Source organism: Syngnathus scovelli, chromosome 7 (assembly GCF_024217435.2).
Source record: "Syngnathus scovelli strain Florida chromosome 7, RoL_Ssco_1.2, whole genome shotgun sequence".
NCBI lineage: Eukaryota > Metazoa > Chordata > Actinopteri > Syngnathiformes > Syngnathidae > Syngnathus > Syngnathus scovelli.
In genome coordinates this window covers 1,777,877-1,797,255 of record NC_090853.1, presented here as the reverse complement: position 1 = coordinate 1,797,255, position 19,379 = coordinate 1,777,877, and the positions used below count along the sequence as shown (strand labels likewise).

Genomic DNA, 19,379 nt, shown 5'->3' with positions numbered 1-19,379 from the left:
AACGAGTGGCAGAAAATGAGTTGTCAACCATAACATGTTGTAATATATATACATTTTATAAATGATCACACACATAAACACAACATTGTGAGCTTTAGTGGCCTGGCCTCTGTCCCACAACCATCTTTGCTGTGCTTTGTCCCACCTTAAGAGCATGTTAGCTGCTCGGCGGTTGGAAGAATGCCCTTCCGTATCAGGTGACCCATCGACCGAGGCCCTTTGCTCCTCGCCGAGCTCGCGAGTACTCCTGGCGGCTGCTCGTATCCCGTGTCACAAAAGCACCTTTCTGCGCAAAGAATGAGGCCACAGCACAGTGGTTCAGCTCGGGTCCGATCCAGCCTCTACCCTCGTTGGATTTCAGACCTCCCCCTTTTTCTTCAAGCAGACAGCTTCATTGGTGGGCTTGTTCTCTTCTCGCTGAGATCAGATGGACCCGGAGCACCAAGACATCGTCCAGAGAATAAATGACCATACCACTATAAGCATAACTTGGTGAGTCTTTCTTCTTATTTGTTGGTATCCTGGTTGATTTTCATTCTTGCTTAAAGTTTTGGATGCTGGTTGAAAAAAAAATGGATGGTTAATTGAATTGAGAGACCCTTCAATACTTCTAATCCATTCTCAGATCCAACTCAACCATGAAGCTCATGTCCAGTCAGTGGACTCTTCTCACCATCGTCATGGTGACACTCACTGCGATGTTCTACTGCGAAGCCAAGACCACACCCAAACCCAAACAGCAGTATACCAAGAAGCCCCCCTCTCAGGTGCTCCCTGCCGAGCCCCAACCACCGCCCACCTACCCCAGTCAGGATTTTCCTCAGGACCACACGATGAACATGGAGCACCCCAGTGTAGGCCCTGATAACTACACCCTGGATTACAACGAGTGTTACTTCAACTTCTGTGAGTGCTGCCCTCCTGAGAGAGGACCCCAAGGGCCAAAGGGAGACAATGGCCTGACAGGTAATGAAATGTTTCTCTTACCTTTTATATTTTTTTTAGTTTCTTCTGCCTTTTAAACTTGAGATCTATCTAGGGCCACCGGGGGAAAGAGGCTTTACCGGATCATCTGGCTCACCTGGGCCACCGGGAACGAGTGGTCTCAAGGGGGTTAAAGGAGAGAAAGGTATTTCATTCCAATTTCTAAAACCTTTTTAACTAGCATTTCATGCTGTGTCTAAAATTGTTTCTTTATATTGCCTAACAGCTTACTTGTTACTAGGCAGAGTTAATAGTGCTCAATGATAATTGCCCCACAAACCAATTACAATTTTAAATGACAAAATTGGGTTAATTGGTTAGAAAATTGAATAAGACAAAGTCCCGAAACAGTCCTCAAATGGTTCAGGTCCTATTTGGAAGAATGGACTTATGGAAGTTTTGAATCTGATTAATAGACTAATGACAAATGGAGTCCCTCAAGGGTCAATTCTTGGAACCCTTATGTTCAGCATATATTTTCTCAGATTCGTCAGAAACGGCTATGATGATCACTCCGAAATACATTAGTAATTTATGCAAATTCACAAACTCTGTTTACTAGGGGACAAGGGTGAAAGGGGAAACAATGGCCCAAGTGGATACCCAGGAGTTTCGGGAAAACCAGGGCAGAAAGGTACCAAAGCGTGACCGTCCCAAACAAGTGTCAGCTGCATACTTCTGAGCTGGATTTTGAATCAACGTTTTTACTCTGCAGGTGACGTTGGGCTAAAAGGAGTGAAAGGTGAGATAGGCATGCAAGGCATTAAAGGCTATGACGGGCAAAAAGGCGAACCTGGACAGAATGGGATTGCTGGTGAGAAAGGAGAACCGGGCAAAGAAGGGCCACCTGGAGGCCCTGGATTGATTCTTGGTCCAAAAGGAGATAAGGGTGATAAAGGGGAGTGTGGCACATTTGGAGAAAGGGGGCCAAAAGGTGATCGTGGAGACACCGGCTCGCCGGGAATTCCGGGTGCGATGGGAATTCCGGGGATCAACGGCAAGCACGGTGCTCCGGGTCCCGTCGGCGTACGCGGGGATCCTGGACCTCCTGGAGCGCAAGGAGAACCTGGGGTGAGAGGGGCACAGGGTCCGCAAGGTGTTCGAGGGGTGCAGGGGCCAAAAGGGGATAGAGGTTACCACGGAATGCGAGGGGAGCGGGGGATGCGGGGCTTCAAAGGGGCAAAGGGTTCAGGCGTTCCTCAGAAACGCTCGGCCTTTAGCGTCGGCATCTCCCCGAGAAGATCCTTCCCGCCATCCGGCTTCCCCATCCGCTTTGACAAAATCTTCTACAACGAAGAGAACCACTTCAACGTCACCAGTAATAGCTTCGTGTGCATCCACGCCGGCGTGTACGTCTTCTCCTTCCACATCACCGTACGCAATCAACCCCTGCGCGCCACGCTGGTGGTGAACGGCTCGCGGCGGGTCAGGACGAGAGACTCGCTGTACGGACAGGACATCGACCAGGCGTCTACTCTGGTTGTGCTACGTTTGGCGGCGGGGGATCAGGTGTGGATGGAGACCCTCAGAGACTGGAACGGGGTGTACGCCAGCAGTGAGGACGACAGCATCTTCTCTGGATTCCTACTTTACTCGACATAATGATGAACTAGCGGGGGATTGGCTATTCATGAGCGCTCTTCAAATGTGCCGTAGTGTTACAATTCATGGAGAATTGCCATTCTTATCTATGTACTATTTTGTATTATGCTTTTCAATAAATTCTTTTTTTTTTATAAACTAAATAATGTGTAATTCTTGTTGCTGTTCAAATAATTTTAAGCCATACACAAATGTGTACATATTAGAGTGATTTATTTCATTGATTCATTTTTGATAAGTGATTCATTTGATTCACAAATGCGAACATGTTATTTATTTCATTGATTCATTTGTGATAAGTGATTCATTTGATTCACAAATGCGAACATGTTATTTCATTGATTCATTTGCGATAAATGATTCATTTAATTCACAAATGTGGACATGTGATTGAATTCATTGATTCATTTGTGATTCATTTGATTCATCTCAAAGCAATATGTCCTTATCACTCTTCAAACGCTTCGGCTTCACTCCACTTACACAGACCAAGCTGGCGTACCTTGACCTTGCATCTGTACAGACCCGGTCTCCGTTTGACCAAATCAAAGTTCTCGGACATAGCCGTCCCCAAACGTCTGTCATCCAGGTAGAAGAAGTAGTGAATGGGAGGCGCCGGAGCGCGGGCGTTGTACTGGACATGGCAAATGAGCTTCATCATACTCGCTGAGAGCGGGACGTTTTCTGTGACCACTTCGAGCACAGGCTGAGTCAGAACCTCTGAGAGAGAGCAGAACATTGATGTATAATAAATACTGTGTCTGTTAAGACCCATGATTTAACAGAAGCAGCACATGAACTCACCTGAGACATTAACTTGAACATCATTTGAAATCACTGAATGAGTTCGTCTGCTGTCATCCCAAGACGCCCTGCAGGTATACAGTCCTTGATCCTCCATGCTGAGGAGGGGCAAGCTCAATTTTGGATTGAAGCCACTCCCCCTCAGGACTTCCACGCCATCTTTATACAAAACCACCTCATGGACTCGGGGGCGGCCGCGGACGCGACAGGTTACATTTAAGGTCTCTCCGACCAAGGCCGGATGTTGCGGGACCTGGAGGATGGCCCAACCTCCTGAAAAGAAGAGCACAGAAAAAGATGGAGACAATTGCGATTTGAGACAACAAAGAATCACATTAAATAAAAATATACCTTACCGTCCACATTTATTTCCACAGGTGGGCTTTTACGGGTATAGATGTTTCCCACGGCCGAGTCCCTGACTCCTCGGCACTGAAACGCGCCGCTGTCGCTATGGAAGCCTTGCAGGGTCAACATTTCCGTGTGGTGCTCAAGCTGCTTAGATCCCTTGAACCACAAATAATTCCATATCGACTTGCTGCCATCAGGAATGCTGCATCTAAGCTGGACATGTTCACCAAGGAACACCCGAGAATGTCCTGACACCAACTCTGCTCGGGCTTCGTAGGAGATCTCTAGACAGGAAAAGGAAGGGAAAAAAAAAAAGTGAAAAATTTGCGATGACCACGATTATGTTCAACGACAATTCAAGTGTCTTACCGATGGGGACTACAAATTGTGGTAGTGTGGAAAGAACTGAAATAGAAAATACATTTGAGCATGAGATAAAAAAATAGATATTAAAAAATGACCATGTATAGTAAGGTTTTTTTTTTTTTTATTAAAAACTGGCCATGTGTAGTTAAGCTTTTTTTGTAAAAAAAAAAAAAAAAAGATATGAATAGTGGAAAAACAGACCATATATACTAAGAAATAGTACCATGTACAAAAAAACTTTAATATACATAATTTTTTTTCATTTAAAAAAAAGCCTCGCTATACCTCAATTATACATGGTCATTTTTTTAAATCAAATATACGTGGTCCACACACACACACACACATATTTGGTTGACACTTACCAAGGAAAGATATTGTTGCTATCATCGTGACTATGTTTTCGGTTCTTGATGGGCGCCAACCTTTATTCCCAAAAATAAGGAAGTGAAAATATTTTTCTTGTTTAAAAAAAAACTTAACATGTAACACAGGAACCCTCCTATAATTTCTTTTATTCTCCAAAAACTGTGATTTAGGGAAGTGAAATACATTGGCAATTTATGCCTGTACTTTACATAAACGGTGTGTGTTGCAGTAAATTGAAAGTGTGTTGCTACTGTGACTCATTTGGCGCTTACATCATCAAAAAAACAAAACTGCAATAAACTAAAACGCCTAAATTGAGAAATCACAATTCCAAAGTCCTAATAATAGCGTGAGATTTGAAACTAATGTTTCATAACATTTACCAATGACTTGTTTTAGATTTCCCAGTATAATAGATAAGTGTAGAAATAGTGTGACCCCCCTCTTCTATCTGACGTTGCACAATTGCAGCGACTTGTGTGAAAGTACAGCGTAAGCAGAGTTGACAGGCGTTCTGCTCTCAGCTTTTATTAGTCATCATCGCTTAACACGCGCACACACAATTTTTCCCAATAAGTTATTAAATAAGGACAGTATTGACTCCTATATGAAACGGTAACAAACCTATGAAGATGTTTTAAACCTCTCCGCCCACTCACTTGGCCACCCCATTAAATAGAATTCACATTTACAAAAATATAATACTCCACTAAACATAATACACAATAATGACTAAGATGATCAAAAGTGAGCATGATCATATTTGTAAAGGCCATCTTTAGATTCAGTTCAGATAATGAACCTCAAAAGATTGTGCGAGTGTACTTAATGTTGTGGCCAGTGTGTGAAACGCTCTTTCAGCTTCTGGAGTGCTACTCTAAGAAATTAAGTTTTAAAGCCTCGTCTCAAAAGAAAAAAAAAAAAAAAAAACACCAGATGGCTACAAAAGAGCTATAAGAAATTGATTAAAATCTAAATATTATACACACAATGTCCGAACGGACGCCGCTGCTACAGGGCACACCTGAAAACAGTGTCTGCACTATCCTTAATGAAATAATGTTTAAAATCATTAAAGTGCTTCGAAAAGAGCAACTCTGATCTCAGAACGAATAATAGGTGAGACCTCATCATGATGGATTACTCATACCGTGCATTCGAAGGTGTTTCAGGCCTTTCAATTTGAATGAATGGAAGGAAGGATGGAAAGTTCCTCGTGCATCAACCGGCAAACACTTGCGGCGTCAGCGGCGGTGGCAGGTGCTCATTCTCAACGTTATCAGAGTCGATAGCCGAAGCGGCCGCCGGCGCGCCCGTCGCCGCGCCGCCGGCGGGAGGGCTCCGCGCCTCAAAAGTGTCCAGGACGCTCTGCACGTTCTGCTCCACTTCGTCCGTCCAGTCGATGAGGTCGCTCTCCAGCTGCCGCGCCCGCTCCATGACGAGCTCCTGCCGCTCGCCGAGGCCCGTCAGTAGGTCCAGGCGCTTGTGCACCTGGATGAACGCGGCGCCGCCCGCCTGGGGCCGGTTGGGGGACCCACCGGACATGTAACGGTCAAACTCCTCAGAGGTCAGGTTGAGTGACTTGCCGTCCAGTTTCTCAATGAAGGTCAAGGCGCAGCACTGAGAAGAGAATGGGCACAAGCTTGCTTAGAGACCTTATTTGATTCCAAATTGTCCAAACCTCGTTTTTCAAGATTTCTTGACTCTGCCAAACTGCTGCTTGGTGTGAAATGAGTTGACTTAATTGCCCTAATACAACGCTCATGTCTTACATGCTGTTTGCAAGTCAAAGCAGAAAAAAAATCCCGTGTCACTGTTATGTACCAATCCGAATTAACGAGGTCTACACTGCCTCCTAGTGGACATGTTGCAGTAGTGCAACATTGTGTTTTGTTTCCTTTAGATACAACCGGTAAATTTGAGTTAGGGGAAAAAAAAAAAGTTAACTTCCACTATGGGGCAATTAGGAAGTCAACTCAAAAGTCCATCCGTGTCAAAAAGTGTCTCATTTTTAAATGCAGTCGCTTTATGTTTGCGTTCCTCACCAGATTAGTGAAGTAGTAGCCATCCTCTCCGGTCATGAGCCTGCTGGGGTTGCAGAAGCGAGTGATGTACTGAATGTTGGACTGAAGGCGCGGTGGGTTGGCCTTCAGCACGATGTAGATGAGCGTGGGCAGGAAGTCGTCCGCCGACGCCGCCTCCTTCTTGCTGATGCGGATGGCGTTGAAGATGTGCTTGCTGCAGCGCGTGATGCACGCCAGCTTGTCCTTGGGCACTCGCTTGGAATCGATTTCGATCACGTCTGGCGAGAGGCGGAGTCTTACATCGGTGCCGTCGGAAACCCAAGATGCTGTTATCTGTGAGGCTCACCCGTGATGGCTTTAACCACGCTGTCGGAAGCCTCTGGGATCTCCTCGTCGACGGGAACACCCAGCATCTCAATGGTGACCCAGTGCAAGGCTCTGTGAATAACAAGTGGAAAACATGAGGATGGTGGCCCCAAGTGGACAAAAAGAATATCGCGCCAATGTCACAAATGTAAAAACGGGTCTTGTTGTTAATTGAATACTTAATTTATCGAAAATACGTAATTTATCGAGGAAACCATTTTGGAATTACGACCGCGTCCTTCGTCTACAAACCTGATCCTATTCTGTACTGCCAGGTCTTTCTTCTCATCGTCAGACGTTTCCGGACAAAACACTTCCTTGTACAAACGCGTCGTGATATATCTCTCCACTTGGTCCATGATGCCCTCGATGTACTCGGACGAGCCTGAGAGCAAAAAAAAGAAGAAGAGCAACATGAGAAGAGCCCAAAAAAGCAACACAAGCATTTTCCTACCTTTGAATTGAGTGTGAAGGCGTTCCGAGAGAGACTGGTAGAAGTCCTGAACGCATTCGGACATGTCCTCAGCACCCATGTCCTAATACAAGGGGGGACAATACGGCAAATGACTCTTAGGATGTTCCGCCAAGCCTCGCAGACTTTACAGTTACAGGGAGCTCACCCGCTTGTAGGCCATGCTCTCCGTGAAGGCTCGACACTGTTTAAAGATCTGCTGGCCGTATTTCAGAGGCTTGAGGAAATCGATGAACTCCCTCGTCGCGCGGTCGGTGTCCGCCGAGGAGGGTCGGCTCGATGTGGGGAAGGAGCTCGGGCTGGACTGAGCATCCAAAGAGGTGGTGGCATCTAGCGGGGGAAGTGTTTTATGGATTTATCTCACCTTTGAGCTTGTTGTGTGAAAAAGCTAATATTTCCTTCCAGTCAATCCTTTTTATATCGTGCCAAATGAAAACTAAAGCTGTGGCAAAGCACTTTACTTCGGGAGCAGGTTTAGAACGGCTCTTCTCACACACATCAAGAGATCGACTGAATCTAGACTTGAGCGTATGGTTTACTGCTCACCACTCCCCTCTCTGCTCAGATGACAAGAAGCGGGGAAAAAAAGCCGCTGGCCTTCCATCATTAACTTCAAAGTGCTGGCCTATCACAGACTCTGAAAGCAGCCAATCATATTGTGCCCTGCTTGGCCGTCCCCTTCAAAAAACAAGTGTGTTACCAGTGACGGGCAGTTTGAGCGGTTAGTGACATCTTTGACTTTTCATAGCAGCGGTACGGGCTGATCTGTCAAAAGGCCTTACCTTTTTTGGGTGGTATTTTGATGGAGGGCGTGAAAAACTTGGCGACGGGGTTGACCTTGCTGGGCTTTTCCTTGGTCTTCCGTTCCTCAAACTTGTTGAAAGGTGTGACAGCAGGCTGCGGCTGGGCCTTCTGATATCTGCTCGCGTAGGCTTCCTCTTCCTCTCGCTGCAACCTGCGGTGGATGAGACAAGACTAAAGCGCCCGGCCGGGGATGTGGATGAGCAGGAAGGACAACGAAAGAGTCTTGGGGGGGGGGGGGGTCTCCACGGTAACAAGTACAATGCGTCTTGTCAGCCCTATCAAAGTGACTTAATAGTTTTTAAACTAACAACAAAGCCACTCTGGGCCTTTAGGTGCCTCTATTGCCATTAAAGGACTGAACGTTCTAGTAATAACAACAGTGATTCGACTCGAGAAGAATGTTTTTGGCTTGCCGAAGCCTCTCTTTCGAGTCAATGCAAGGACTGCCGCTATTCCATGAACTGTTTAAGCCTACTCCAAGAAACATCTTCCGAAACAACCAAAACAGTTCGGCTACAATCTATTACTTTTCTTGAGAATGAACTAGCAGGTAGGATGAGAATATTACTAGCACATAAAGAGTCTCTAAACCAATATTGTCTCAATAGAGCGAAGACGTTGCCGACAAACCTCTCAGCGAGAGCACAGTCTTCCTGGATCTGTTTTTGCTTATCCCGCTGGTTTTCCTCTCGCCAGCACTTGGAGCACAAGCCCTGCCAAGCTGCGTTGCCATAAAAATCACATCCTTTGGTACAAAGCAGCTGTGATTGGTCGAGATGGATCCGACGACGTTCAGGCCTCTGAGCCATCATCCTTCAAAGAAGACTGCCCGAGGAACAAAACAACGAAGAACACAATGTTAATTCAAACATAAACCGCGTAACGCGTAGCTGAAATAACTTTCGAATCATCTCGCTGATAACTAACGTCCGCGCTTTGTCACGTTAACATTGAAACCGACAAACCCTCATCGTGTCGGCTAAGTATTCGGAGTCATTCGTTATTGTTGTGGAAATGTGTTTATCCAGACTGTAAAATGTTTGCTTCAACCGGAGGACGATCATGTAACTGACTAATGTCAGGCTAGCTACGGAAGCTAATTACGAAGCTAGCCCTTGACAACGAGCAACAATGTCATCATGAAGATGACGTGTGTTTTCTGTCAACGTACATTATCATTCGCAGGACGGGCAAAGCTGTCACGCTACGTCGCTCCTGCTCCGGGATGTTGTAATGTGGAGTGTCTGCATTACGAATAGCTCCGTCATACGGAAAGAGTCGGCCATTTTGTCTTTAAGACGATGTGATTCTTCTTCGTTCTTCTCATTACTCGTAATGATTAAATGCAACAGTGTAGCGCCACTGGGTGGACTGACGGTGCAGTCGTTTTAGAACGCTTCGACTGATTTCAGCATACTGTAATTCTTAATCAGAACATCTTTTGAGCTTCAAGTCATGTTAAAGTGGTGTTTTCCTCTACTGAACTCATCTTGGAGCATTCCTGCGCAATCCTCTCTAAGCAACCGGAAAAGTGCTTATATAGTGAAAGACCATTTACCATTCACTGCTATTCCCTTTTATACTATACTCCAAAAAACCCTAACCTTAAACTAGTCTTGACTATATGTGTACGTATTTTTGAGTGTCCTCTGTATTGCTGTTACAATAAATTAAAAAAAAAACCTTTAGAATGTTTTGTAGTTTTTACCCCCACCCCCACCGCCAACCCACGCAGTCTCTTATAAGAGTGTAATAACACGTTCACGCACATTGGAAGATAAAGACTCGTGCAGCACAGCAGGGACAACAGAACAAACTCTTGCTAACTCTCACCTTTTCTTTCAAGCACTACTTCGCCTCGAGAGACACTATAGATGGCTGGTGAGCTTTTAATTTTTTTTTTCATCTTTTCGTAATTCTTTCCAGAACTATTTTTTTCTTTACTTTCACTTTTGCAAAACTTCCGTTCGGGCGTCGGCCTGACGGAAAAATAGAATAAACAAGAAAGTAGAGTAGCTCATCGATTTTGTCGAGGACAGTGAAGTCGATTAATTTTCATTCAACTTTCATTTGAGTAAAAGCAGAGCGCGCTTAACTTGTTGGCGTGGCCTTACGGGATGAGGTTATTACAAATCATTAATAAACGGCATTGAGGGTGCGAACTGTTGTTTATGATTAGTAAATAGCGTGTTGCAACTATGCTGTAACCGAACATTTTGGTTCTAAAACCAACTTTTCTAAAAGCAACTTGACGTACTTCAAATATAGTTTGCATTTGATTTTATGAGGTAGATTGGGGTCAAAGGTTTTGTTCTTTTCTGTAGCCTTGTAGCCACAAGTGGTTTCGATTTGATTTGTTCTTTAGTTCTTTTGTGCAAATAAAACTACATTGCCCTCTGTGATACTGTTTTGTGCTTCTTACAGAAGAACTAAAGGGCGTGAGAACGCCGTTTATTGAAAACGTGACCTTGCCAGTAATCAAACAACTTCTAAACGACCTTTTGGATGATAAAGTCTTGAATGACGGAGAGCAGGAGAATATCTTGGATGTGGTTAACGGCAGAGCAGACAAAGCTGGTGTCCTCATTGACTCAGTGAGGAAAAAAGGTGATAAGGCAAGCTGGATTTTCATAACTTCCATTAAAAAGAGGGACCCGATGCTCTTCGAAAAATTGAAACTCCCCGCCGAGCCTCCCCATGGTGAGATGACGAGTTTCACAGCATGTCCTCAATATAAACAGACAAGTTGCATTGACTTGCATGTTTTGTTGTCTCCAGCTACCCCCGAGGCGGATTGTCAGTGGTCAACCGAACTCATCCCTTGCCAAAGGTCCTTTTGGGATTCCAAAAAGAATAACTCAGAGGTATTTTCTCCACACTAATGGAATGTACACTTTCATAGAGAAATTTTGTCATTAAGAGTCATGCTTTTTGAACTAAGAATTTAAGGATGCCTGTTTCCTTGGCAACATCATTTACATAATTGCATATTATTTTAGATCTATCCTGTGACTAAAGAGTCCGTACGGAGTCGTGTGGCTCTGCTTATCACCAATATCAAATTTAAGGACAAGAGTCTTGACAGAGCTGGAGCTGAGGTAGATGAGTGGAACATGTACAGGCTGTTGCAAGCTTTAGGATATGAGGTGGTTAAATACACCAACCTCACAGGACAGGTAACAAACACTTTTTTTTGAAAGTTTCCAAAAAAATTCAGAGTTTCTTACCAACCAGCGTTGGTTCTGGCAGGAAATGGACAAGGCTGTCTTTGACTTCTCCAAACATTCCAAACTCAAAGACACAGACAGCGTGTTTGTGGTCATCATGTCTCACGGGAAACTGGGATCGATCCTCGGCGTCAACTGGAACAAGACCCAAACGGCGGATAAAGAGGATGTGTTTCCCATCGATAACATTTACACACATCTGAACTCAGCCAACTGCAAGGCGCTGATCGACAAACCCAAGATCATCATCATCCAAGCCTGTCGAGGAAGTGAGTGAACGCAACGGCGCTCAGATTGAAGACACATTTTGGAATGTCGTCACCCGGACCATGTTGTCTGTTTCAGATGAGAAAGGGGCGGTGCCCGTGAGCGATGATGCGGGTCCGCTCTGGTCTGATGATGCCGGTGGCTGTCAATATGTCCACAAAGAGAAAGATTTCGGCGCTCTTCTCTCTTGCACGCCTGGTCAGTGCATCTCCGCCTACCTTTCTTGTCCATTTAGGAAGGCCATTAAGTCACAAGGATAAAACATTTTGAATCGAAGCTGAACTGTATTAGAGGAAACAAGATTGTGACTATTTGGCCCGCCTTTCTCGAATCATTTGCTAGTCAACAAACTTTTTTTTTTTCCCACCTCCTCAGATACCAAGGCATACCGACACCCAGGGACAGGCTCTTTGCTAATTCGGTATTTTGTTGAAGTTGTAAAGACCTACGCTTGTGAGGAACACCTTGAGGAACTTTTCAGGATGGTAAGTTTTACACAACGCTCGTCTAAATGTCCAGGATATGGAGTGGTGACGGATGTCTTTTTTTTTTCGGGCTCTACCTTTAATCTCATGATGTTGTGTTTCAACCCCTTAGATCATGCGACGCTTTGAAAGATTGCCGTATGTGACTGAAAAACAGATGGCAACTAAAGAGAGATGGACTTTGCCAAGGCTCTTCTACTTCTTTCCTGGCATTTGACACCACATTTCGGAGGAATATATTATGTCTGATTGCAGAAGTAAAATTCACAATTTTATATGTGGCTAGGAAGGAAATAGGAAATTGTAATAAAAAAAAAACTGACTTGAAGTTGAAAAATGATTTTTTTTGTCTGTGTGAAAGTTTCTGTGCATTGGGCTATAATTTGCTACATTAATAATAACTTACAGATAATGAGTTAGAATGTTAAAATGTGATAGGTTTGGCTGGCGACTCTTGTGTTTTTTCATTGATTTTCATATTATGTATTACTTGTGTACTCTCTGCATCCATTATAACCTGGTGATCCTGAAAGGGGGATCCTTCCATCTGTGGTCCCTTCTCAAGGTTTCTCATTTTCCCCTGGTAGGGTTTTTTTTGAGTTTTTCCTTGCCCTTTTGGGAGCTTATGATCAGGGGATGCTTTGAGAATAATTGTCAATTTTGGCTATGTGAAGCCCTTTGAGACTGTTTGTGATTTAGGGCTATACAAATAAACTTGACTTGACTTGACTTGACTTGTGTGCCAACACCAATCTGCCTATGGAGTATCGCAAATGATGGGCGGAGAGAAACAGAAGCAGTCTTCTTCCTTTTCCAGACAAGCTTTACTTGGAAAACAAGAATTGGAAAAACAAAACCATGTCATCACGACACAACACAAAGGCAGCAGGTCGAGGAGGCAACATGGTAACACGGTTGCTGACTTTTGTTTTTTTTTTTTACTTCATGCTGACATCTTCAAGTGCGAACCAACATAACGGACGTTTAAAGCTTGAGGGTTATCAAAAGACACACTCACGCACAAGAAATTGGGTCATCAAACATCTTGACCAGGGCGGACATGTTTTTTTTGTTTTTTGAACATACTGGCAGTGTTAAGACGCGTCCACAGCACAAAACAAGGTGACAAGCAATCCTTTCATCCCTTGCACTCAACATTTCTTGACAAAACAACACGGCGCTATTTCCACATGCGCTCAGGTACTCAGCACTTGAGCAAACACGGTCTAAGATCGTCAAAACAAGGGGAAGTTGAAAATAAAGCGCATGAGCATTTATGCCTCTCAGATCTTTTTGCAAAACAGTTTTACACCAAACTTAACCATGCAGGATTTTTGTCGTCGTCGTTTTGCAAGGGAGGTAGAGGAAGTACAAAGGAGGGTTCGGGCCACCCAGAAAAGTAAAAAAAGAAAAACTTGAAGATAAAAATTATAACCGTCAATTATGACCACATGAGAATAAAGTAATGGATCTATGAGAAAGTGAGACATTATCATAGAGTATTAATGTGAAGAGAATCAAGTTGTAGTTTGGAAAACAAAAAGATTCAAATAGTGTGAATTTATATTGTAGAGATTGAAGTTGTATATTTTCGATATTTAAATATTTTTTTGAGACTAATATGTTGGTGGGGAACTGATTAGCACGTCCGCTTCACAGTACAGATGTGCGGGGTGAAATTAGTGCCATTTTGTAAAAAGAATCAAAATGGCGTTGTTTACATTTGGCGCAGTGCATTGTGGGAAGCGTGACGTCACCGCTCGAAACGCTATACTCCTTTGGAGACGTTGGATAGAAAGTAAAAGAAAAACTGTCAATAAATGTGGCTTTAAGGGGGAAAAAAAGTACTTTAGATTTGCCCACACACAAAACAGACAAGTTAGTATTATTGTCAAACTTGGAATGTATAGAGTGGTACATTTTGTAACTTTTTCCACAGCAAGAATTCGCTTGGAGGGGGGGGAGGGGGCATCATATCGTTAACAACACTCAAAAGATTTGGAGCACCACATATTTTGAAATTTTACAAAATAGAAACTGATGCCAAAACATGTCGTGTCAGAGAAGTGTCACGCCGTGTGCCGACATTGCGTAATACGTTTGCATTCATGGCAAATGAGAACGTGTGCGTGTGTGTGCGTGTGTTTTTGCCGTGCGTGTGTTTGCAGATGTTTAGGCCAGCGTGCCTCCCACGGCAGACGCAATGATGATTCCCAGAATCACACAGCATATAATAATCATTATTTTCTTCTAATTGACCAAGAAAAGAAGACAAAAGGAGAGCATCAGTCATCCGGGTTAGCAAGTAGGGAGCAAATGAAAACATGTTAGAAAATTTAATAAGCAAACACAAGTGCTAGTCTACTGCGCAGATGCAAAAGTATTGGGACTTCGATTCACTTCATGTGTTGTCCATGACTATTATCCCACCAGACTGTGTGTAGGCTGCCACCTAGTGGTCAAAATGTGGAAAGGTTTTGCACAAATGTTAATCTTGATGAAGCAGCGTCCCATTACGTTTGCTCATACCATCAATTAAAAGTACAAGACGAAAAAAAAAACTGCGATTATTTGCACGTATTGCTGGAGTGTTTACAGTATAAAATCCATGCAAAGAATTTTCCACATAAAAAATGTGTTCTCTAGAAAGTTTGGTCATGCAACATGCAAAAGCTCTGCAGGAGTCATGCGTGTTACAGGTTTGTTGTAGGCGTGCGAATCACGCAGTGGGAATTGTGTTATCTTTTAAACGTTGCTTAACATTTAAGGCTAATTAATTGTGCAAGCAGAATCCATTTGAAGTTTGGGTACAATAAAAAGGGCCCTCGTTACGTCGGTCACATGAGCTGGAATGTTGCGCAAGTGTCTTCTCGTGTCCTAACTGAGGCCAACCGCCAGAGAAATTATGAGGACGCTCAAGCAAGCAGCGATACAGCCTCCTATTAGGAGGATCTTCTGTGTTGGGGAAGAATGGGGCAGGGGCAGACAGGAGGGGAAACGGCATGTCAGCAATGTTTCAGAGCAAATATAGTGAGGTCAAATGGCGGGGCCACCTTGCAAATTAGCAGCTGGATAATTGTTTTTGGTTTTTTTGATCCAAGATGAGGGCAAATATAATTAAAAGGAATTTGCACCTGTAAAAGGGGGGAGTTTTTTGTTTTTTAACAAACCACAGCACCCGAGGGAAAACAACAGGCACCTTCCTGTGTTGAGTTTGCATGTCCTCCCCCACGTTTGTATTTCAGACAAGTCCACGTGGGTCCCTAATGACGTGTCCGACGGGTGTAAAGCTGCCATAGCTCGACACACATGCTCAACATGCAGAGCGTGAACTACGGCGTGCCGCGCATGCACACGTCACATCACACGACAACAACCACGCACGCCACATAATCGTCACGCCGGCCGGGCGCTCGCCACTCACCCTCCGGGCTTTACTCTGGTATTTAACCGCCTTCTTTGTGTCGGAAACGGCCCTTTCCACATAGTCTACCGAGTGCTCCACATTGTATTCAATGCGGTCTATCATCTCTCCCTGGCAGAAGGTCGGCAAGGGAGGAAAGAGGGGAGCGGATGTGTGCAGAATGGGGGAGGAGAGAGGGAAGAAAAGGGAAAGTTAGTTTCTGGATGTGGGGATTTTTCTCACCCGCCTGCTGGTCTTTTTAAACTTCTTGCATTTGGGGATGGTGTCTTTTGCTTGCTCCACGTAGTTGTGTGCCTCCCACACACTGCGCTCAATGTTGTTCACCAGCTCGCCCTGCGCGACAAAAACAGCCGTAAATAACAATAACTTAGAGACACTGTGAAGAAAAAAAAAAAGTTTCCATTCTGAGAGCTTCCCTTATCTTTGGTGTATCGAATGTGTATCGTTGTAACAAATAAGCGTCATCAATACGTTCGCAAATACAAAGGGACAATACTGCATTTATATTTGAGTCACTATTAAATTATTCCAAGCATGAATGAACATTTGCGCGATTTATGCCAATGATGTGAAGACAAAGTGAAGGGGAAAAAAAACAAAAAGGGATAGAAACAGACAATGTTTCCAGTAAAGGGAGGGAGAAAACTATTGTGAGGATTATAGTATAAAAGGAATAGCAGTGAATGGTAAATGGTCTTTCATTATATAAGCACTTTTCCGGTTGGACTGTTGCTTAGAGAGGATTGCGCAGGAATGCTCCAAGATGAGTTCAGTAGAGGAAAACACCACGTTAACATGACTTGAAGCTCAAACTTATGAACTAACCTTCCTGTCATGAAATGCTCGCCCCACCCACACGCACACGCAGTCCCTGATAAGAGTGTAATATCACTTTCACGCACATTGGAAGATAAAGACTCGTTCAGCACAGCAGGGGCAAAGACAACAGAACAAACTCTTGCTAACTCTCACCTTTTCTTTCAAGCACTACTTCACCTGGAGAGACACTATAGATGGCTGGTGAGCTTTTAATTTTTTTTTCATCTTTTCGTAATTCTTTCCAGAACTATTTTTTTCTTTACTTTCACTTTTGCAAAACTTCCGTTCGGGCGTCGGCCTGACGGAAAAATAGAATAAACAAGAAAGTAGAGTAGCTCATCGATTTTGTCGAGGACAGTGAAGTCGATTAATTTTCATTCAACTTTCATTTGAGTAAAAGCAGAGCGCGCTTAACTTGTTGGCGTGGGTTTACGGGATGAGGTTATTACAAATCATTAATAAACGGCATTGAGGGTGCGAACTGTTGTTTATGATTAGTAAATAGCGTGTTGCAACTATGCTGTAACCGAACATTTTGGTTCTAAAACCAACTTTTCTAAAAGCAACTTGACGTACTTCAAATATAGTTTGCATTTGATTTTATGAGGTAGATTGGGGTCAAAGGTTTTGTTCTTTTCTGTAGCCTTGTAGCCACAAGTGGTTTCGATTTGATTTGTTCTTTAGTTCTTTTGTGCAAATAAAACTACATTGCCCTCTGTGATACTGTTTTGTGCTTCTTACAGAAGAACTAAAGCGCGTGAGAACGCCGTTTATTGAAAACGTGACCTTGCCAGTAATCAAACAACTTCTAAACGACCTTTTGGATGATAAAGTCTTGAATGACGGAGAGCAGGAGAATATCTTGGATGTGGTTAACGGCAGAGCAGACAAAGCTGGTGTCCTCATTGACTCAGTGAGGAAAAAAGGTGATAAGGCAAGCTGGATTTTCATAACTTCCATTAAAAAGAGGGACGCAATGCTCTTCGAAAAATTGAAACTCCCCGCCGAGCCTCCCCATGGTGAGATGACGAGTTTCACAGCATGTCCTCAATATAAACAGACAAGTTGCATTGACTTGCATGTTTTGTTGTCTCCAGCTACCCCCGAGGCGGATTGTCAGTGGTCAACCGAACTCATCCCTTGCAAAATGTCCTTTTGGGATTCCAAAAAGAATAACTCAGAGGTATTTTCTCCACACTAATGGAATGTACACTTTCATAGAGAAATTTTGTCATTAAGAGTCATGCTTTTTGAACTAAGAATTTAAGGATGCCTGTTTCCTTGGCAACATCATTTACATAATTGCATATTATTTTAGATCTATCCTGTGACTAAAGAGTCCGTACGGAGTCGTGTGGCTCTGCTTATCACCAATATCAAATTTAAGGACAAGAGTCTTGACAGAGCTGGAGCTGAGGTAGATGAGCGGAACATGTACAGGCTGTTGCAAGCTTTAGGATATGAGGTGGTTAAACACACCAACCTCACAGGACAGGTAACAAACACTTTTTTTTGAAAGTTTCCAAAAAAATTCAGAGTTTCTTACCAACCAGCGTTGGTTCTGGCAGGAAATGGACAAGGCTGTCTTTGACTTCTCCAAACATTCCAAACTCAAAGACACAGACAGCGTGTTTGTGGTCATCATGTCTCACGGGAAACTGGGATCGATCCTCGGCGTCAACTGGAACGAGACCCAAACGGCGGCTGAAGCGGATGTGTTTCCCATCGATAACATTTACAAACGTCTGAACTCAGCCAACTGCAAGGCGCTGATCGACAAACCCAAGATCATCATCATCCAAGCCTGTCGAGGAAGTGAGTGAACGCAACGGCGCCTAGATTGAAGACACATTTTGGAATGTCGTCACCCGGACCATGTTGTCTGTTTCAGACAAGGAAGGGTCGGTGCTCGTGAGCGATGATGGGGGTCCGCTCTGGTCTGATGCTCCCGGTGGCTGTCAATATGTCCACAAAGAGAAAGATTTCGGCGCTCTTCTCTCTTCCACGCCTGGTCAGTGCATCTCCGCCTACCTTTCTTGTCCATGCGACTTGATTGAGGAAGGCCATTAAGTCACAAGGATAAAACATTTTGAATCGAAGCTGAACTGTATTAGAGGAAACAAGATTGTGACTATTTGGCCCGCCTTTCTCGAATCATTCGCTAGTCAACAAACTTTTTTTTTCCCACCTCCTCAGATACCATGGCATACCGAGACCCAGATACAGGCTCTTTGCTAATTCAGTATTTTGTTGAAGTTGTAAACACCTGGGCTTGTGAGGAACACCTTGAGGAACTTTTCAGGATGGTAAGTTTTACACAACGCTCGTCTAAATGTCCAGGATATGGAGTGGTGACGGATGTCTTTTTTTTTTCGGGCTCTACCTTTAATCTCATGATGTTGTGTTTCAACCCCTTAGATCATGCGACGCTTTGAAAGATTGCCGTATGTGACTGAAAAACAGATGGCAACTAAAGAGAGATGGACTTTGCCAAGGCTCTTCTACTTCTTTCCTGGCATTTGACACCACATTTCGGAGGAATATATTATGTCTGATTGCAGAAGTAAAATTCACAATTTTATATGTGGCTAGGAAGGAAATAGGAAATTGTAATAAAAAAAAACTGACTTGAAGTTGAAAAATGATTTTTTTTGTCTGTGTGAAAGTTTCTGTGCATTGGGCTATAATTTGCTACATTAATAATAACTTACAGATAATGAGTTAGAATGTTAAAATGTGATAGGTTTGGCTGGTGACTCTTGTGCCAACACCAATCTGCCTATGGAGTATCGCAAATGATGGGCAGAGAGAAACACAAGCAGTCTTCTTCCTTTTCCAGACAAGCTTTACTTGGAAAACAAGAATTGGAAAAACAAAACCATGTCATCACGACACAACACAAAGGCAGCAGGTCGAGGAGGCAACATGGTAACACGGTTGCTGACTTTTTTTTTTTTTTCTTCATGCTGACATCTTCAAGTGCGAACCAACATAACGGACGTTTAAAGCTTGAGG

General features: G+C 43.7%; 5 protein-coding genes and 2 long non-coding RNA genes across 11 annotated transcripts; 4 read left to right on the top strand and 3 right to left on the bottom strand.

Moving 5' to 3' along the window:
• The first annotated feature begins 2 nt into the window (after positions 1–2).
• Positions 3–2,689, top strand: otol1b (otolin 1b). Its single transcript, XM_049724911.2, has 5 exons — positions 3–492; positions 626–966; positions 1,040–1,129; positions 1,547–1,618; positions 1,700–2,689. Exons 2-5 carry the CDS (start codon positions 639–641, stop codon positions 2,584–2,586), a joined length of 1,377 nt encoding a protein of 458 aa, XP_049580868.1. The 5' UTR covers positions 3–492; positions 626–638; the 3' UTR covers positions 2,587–2,689.
• A 93-nt stretch (positions 2,690–2,782) lies between these two features.
• On the bottom strand, positions 2,783–4,818 carry LOC125972142 (high affinity immunoglobulin gamma Fc receptor I). Its single transcript, XM_049725539.2, has 5 exons — positions 4,473–4,818; positions 4,111–4,146; positions 3,747–4,025; positions 3,391–3,663; positions 2,783–3,306 (listed from the first exon to the last, which is right to left on the bottom strand). Exons 1-5 carry the CDS (start codon positions 4,495–4,497, stop codon positions 3,035–3,037), a joined length of 885 nt encoding a protein of 294 aa, XP_049581496.1. The 5' UTR covers positions 4,498–4,818; the 3' UTR covers positions 2,783–3,034.
• A 160-nt stretch (positions 4,819–4,978) lies between these two features.
• Positions 4,979–9,481, bottom strand: rabgef1l (RAB guanine nucleotide exchange factor (GEF) 1, like). Of its 4 annotated transcripts, XM_049725536.2 has the most exons (9): positions 9,314–9,481; positions 8,773–8,967; positions 8,121–8,293; positions 7,487–7,668; positions 7,321–7,402; positions 7,119–7,251; positions 6,847–6,938; positions 6,522–6,778; positions 4,979–6,096 (listed from the first exon to the last, which is right to left on the bottom strand). In XM_049725536.2, the coding sequence occupies exons 2-9, from the start codon at positions 8,952–8,954 to the stop codon at positions 5,698–5,700; spliced, it is 1,500 nt and encodes a 499-aa protein (XP_049581493.1). In that variant the 5' UTR covers positions 8,955–8,967; positions 9,314–9,481; the 3' UTR covers positions 4,979–5,697. The 4 variants fall into 4 exon arrangements, with proteins under 4 accessions (XP_049581493.1, XP_049581491.1, XP_049581495.1 ...); XM_049725534.2 differs by having other exon boundaries at positions 7,119–7,402; XM_049725538.1 differs by lacking the exons at positions 8,773–8,967; positions 9,314–9,481 and adding an exon at positions 7,885–8,016 and having other exon boundaries at positions 7,119–7,402; positions 8,121–8,270.
• On the top strand, positions 8,289–9,829 carry LOC125972143 (uncharacterized). Its single transcript, XR_007482697.2, has 2 exons — positions 8,289–8,692; positions 8,751–9,829. It is a non-coding gene; the product is annotated as an uncharacterized lncRNA (long non-coding RNA).
• Positions 9,830–9,875: 46 nt separating this feature from the next.
• LOC125972695 (caspase a) lies at positions 9,876–12,461 on the top strand. Its single transcript, XM_049726580.1, has 8 exons — positions 9,876–10,023; positions 10,567–10,842; positions 10,921–11,006; positions 11,142–11,318; positions 11,392–11,638; positions 11,715–11,834; positions 12,012–12,121; positions 12,234–12,461. The coding sequence occupies exons 1-8, from the start codon at positions 10,017–10,019 to the stop codon at positions 12,336–12,338; spliced, it is 1,128 nt and encodes a 375-aa protein (XP_049582537.1). The 5' UTR covers positions 9,876–10,016; the 3' UTR covers positions 12,339–12,461.
• Positions 12,462–12,923: 462 nt separating this feature from the next.
• Positions 12,924–18,059, bottom strand: LOC137840464 (uncharacterized). Its single transcript, XR_011087123.1, has 3 exons — positions 17,911–18,059; positions 15,546–15,878; positions 12,924–14,371 (listed from the first exon to the last, which is right to left on the bottom strand). It is a non-coding gene; the product is annotated as an uncharacterized lncRNA (long non-coding RNA).
• On the top strand, positions 15,423–19,009 carry LOC125972696 (caspase a-like). Of its 2 annotated transcripts, XM_049726583.2 has the most exons (9): positions 15,423–15,563; positions 16,531–16,565; positions 17,108–17,383; positions 17,462–17,547; positions 17,683–17,859; positions 17,933–18,179; positions 18,256–18,375; positions 18,561–18,670; positions 18,783–19,009. In XM_049726583.2, the coding sequence occupies exons 2-9, from the start codon at positions 16,559–16,561 to the stop codon at positions 18,885–18,887; spliced, it is 1,128 nt and encodes a 375-aa protein (XP_049582540.1). In that variant the 5' UTR covers positions 15,423–15,563; positions 16,531–16,558; the 3' UTR covers positions 18,888–19,009. The 2 variants fall into 2 exon arrangements, with proteins under 2 accessions (XP_049582540.1, XP_049582539.1); XM_049726582.2 differs by lacking the exon at positions 15,423–15,563 and having other exon boundaries at positions 15,874–16,565.
• The last annotated feature ends 370 nt before the right edge of the window (positions 19,010–19,379 follow it).

What these genes read in the sequence shown, in the direction of transcription:
- otol1b (XM_049724911.2), top strand. Translation starts at nt 639, where the DNA reads ATGAAGCTCATGTCCAGTCAGTGGACTCTTCTCACCATCGTCATGGTG. An exon ending in GGGGGTTAAAGGAGAGAAAG is followed by an intron (nt 1,130 to 1,546) that starts GTATTTCATTCC and finishes TCTGTTTACTAG; the next exon opens with GGGACAAGGGTGAAAGGGGA. An exon ending in GGGAAAACCAGGGCAGAAAG is followed by an intron (nt 1,619 to 1,699) that starts GTACCAAAGCGT and finishes TTTACTCTGCAG; the next exon opens with GTGACGTTGGGCTAAAAGGA.
- LOC125972142 (XM_049725539.2), bottom strand. Translation starts at nt 4,497, where the DNA reads ATGATAGCAACAATATCTTTCCTTG. An exon ending in AGCAACAATATCTTTCCTTG is followed by an intron (nt 4,147 to 4,472) that starts GTAAGTGTCAAC and finishes TTTCTATTTCAG; the next exon opens with TTCTTTCCACACTACCACAA. An exon ending in TGTGGAAATAAATGTGGACG is followed by an intron (nt 3,664 to 3,746) that starts GTAAGGTATATT and finishes TCTTCTTTTCAG; the next exon opens with GAGGTTGGGCCATCCTCCAG.
- rabgef1l (XM_049725534.2), bottom strand. Translation starts at nt 8,954, where the DNA reads ATGATGGCTCAGAGGCCTGAACGTCGTCGGATCCATCTCGACCAATCA. An exon ending in GCAGTACAGAATAGGATCAG is followed by an intron (nt 6,939 to 7,118) that starts GTTTGTAGACGA and finishes TGTTATTCACAG; the next exon opens with AGCCTTGCACTGGGTCACCA. An exon ending in CGTGGTTAAAGCCATCACGG is followed by an intron (nt 6,779 to 6,846) that starts GTGAGCCTCACA and finishes GCCTCTCGCCAG; the next exon opens with ACGTGATCGAAATCGATTCC.
- LOC125972695 (XM_049726580.1), top strand. An exon ending in CCAAAAAGAATAACTCAGAG is followed by an intron (nt 11,007 to 11,141) that starts GTATTTTCTCCA and finishes ATATTATTTTAG; the next exon opens with ATCTATCCTGTGACTAAAGA. An exon ending in TCTTCTCTCTTGCACGCCTG is followed by an intron (nt 11,835 to 12,011) that starts GTCAGTGCATCT and finishes CCACCTCCTCAG; the next exon opens with ATACCAAGGCATACCGACAC.
- LOC125972696 (XM_049726583.2), top strand. An exon ending in ACACCAACCTCACAGGACAG is followed by an intron (nt 17,860 to 17,932) that starts GTAACAAACACT and finishes TGGTTCTGGCAG; the next exon opens with GAAATGGACAAGGCTGTCTT. An exon ending in TCTTCTCTCTTCCACGCCTG is followed by an intron (nt 18,376 to 18,560) that starts GTCAGTGCATCT and finishes CCACCTCCTCAG; the next exon opens with ATACCATGGCATACCGAGAC.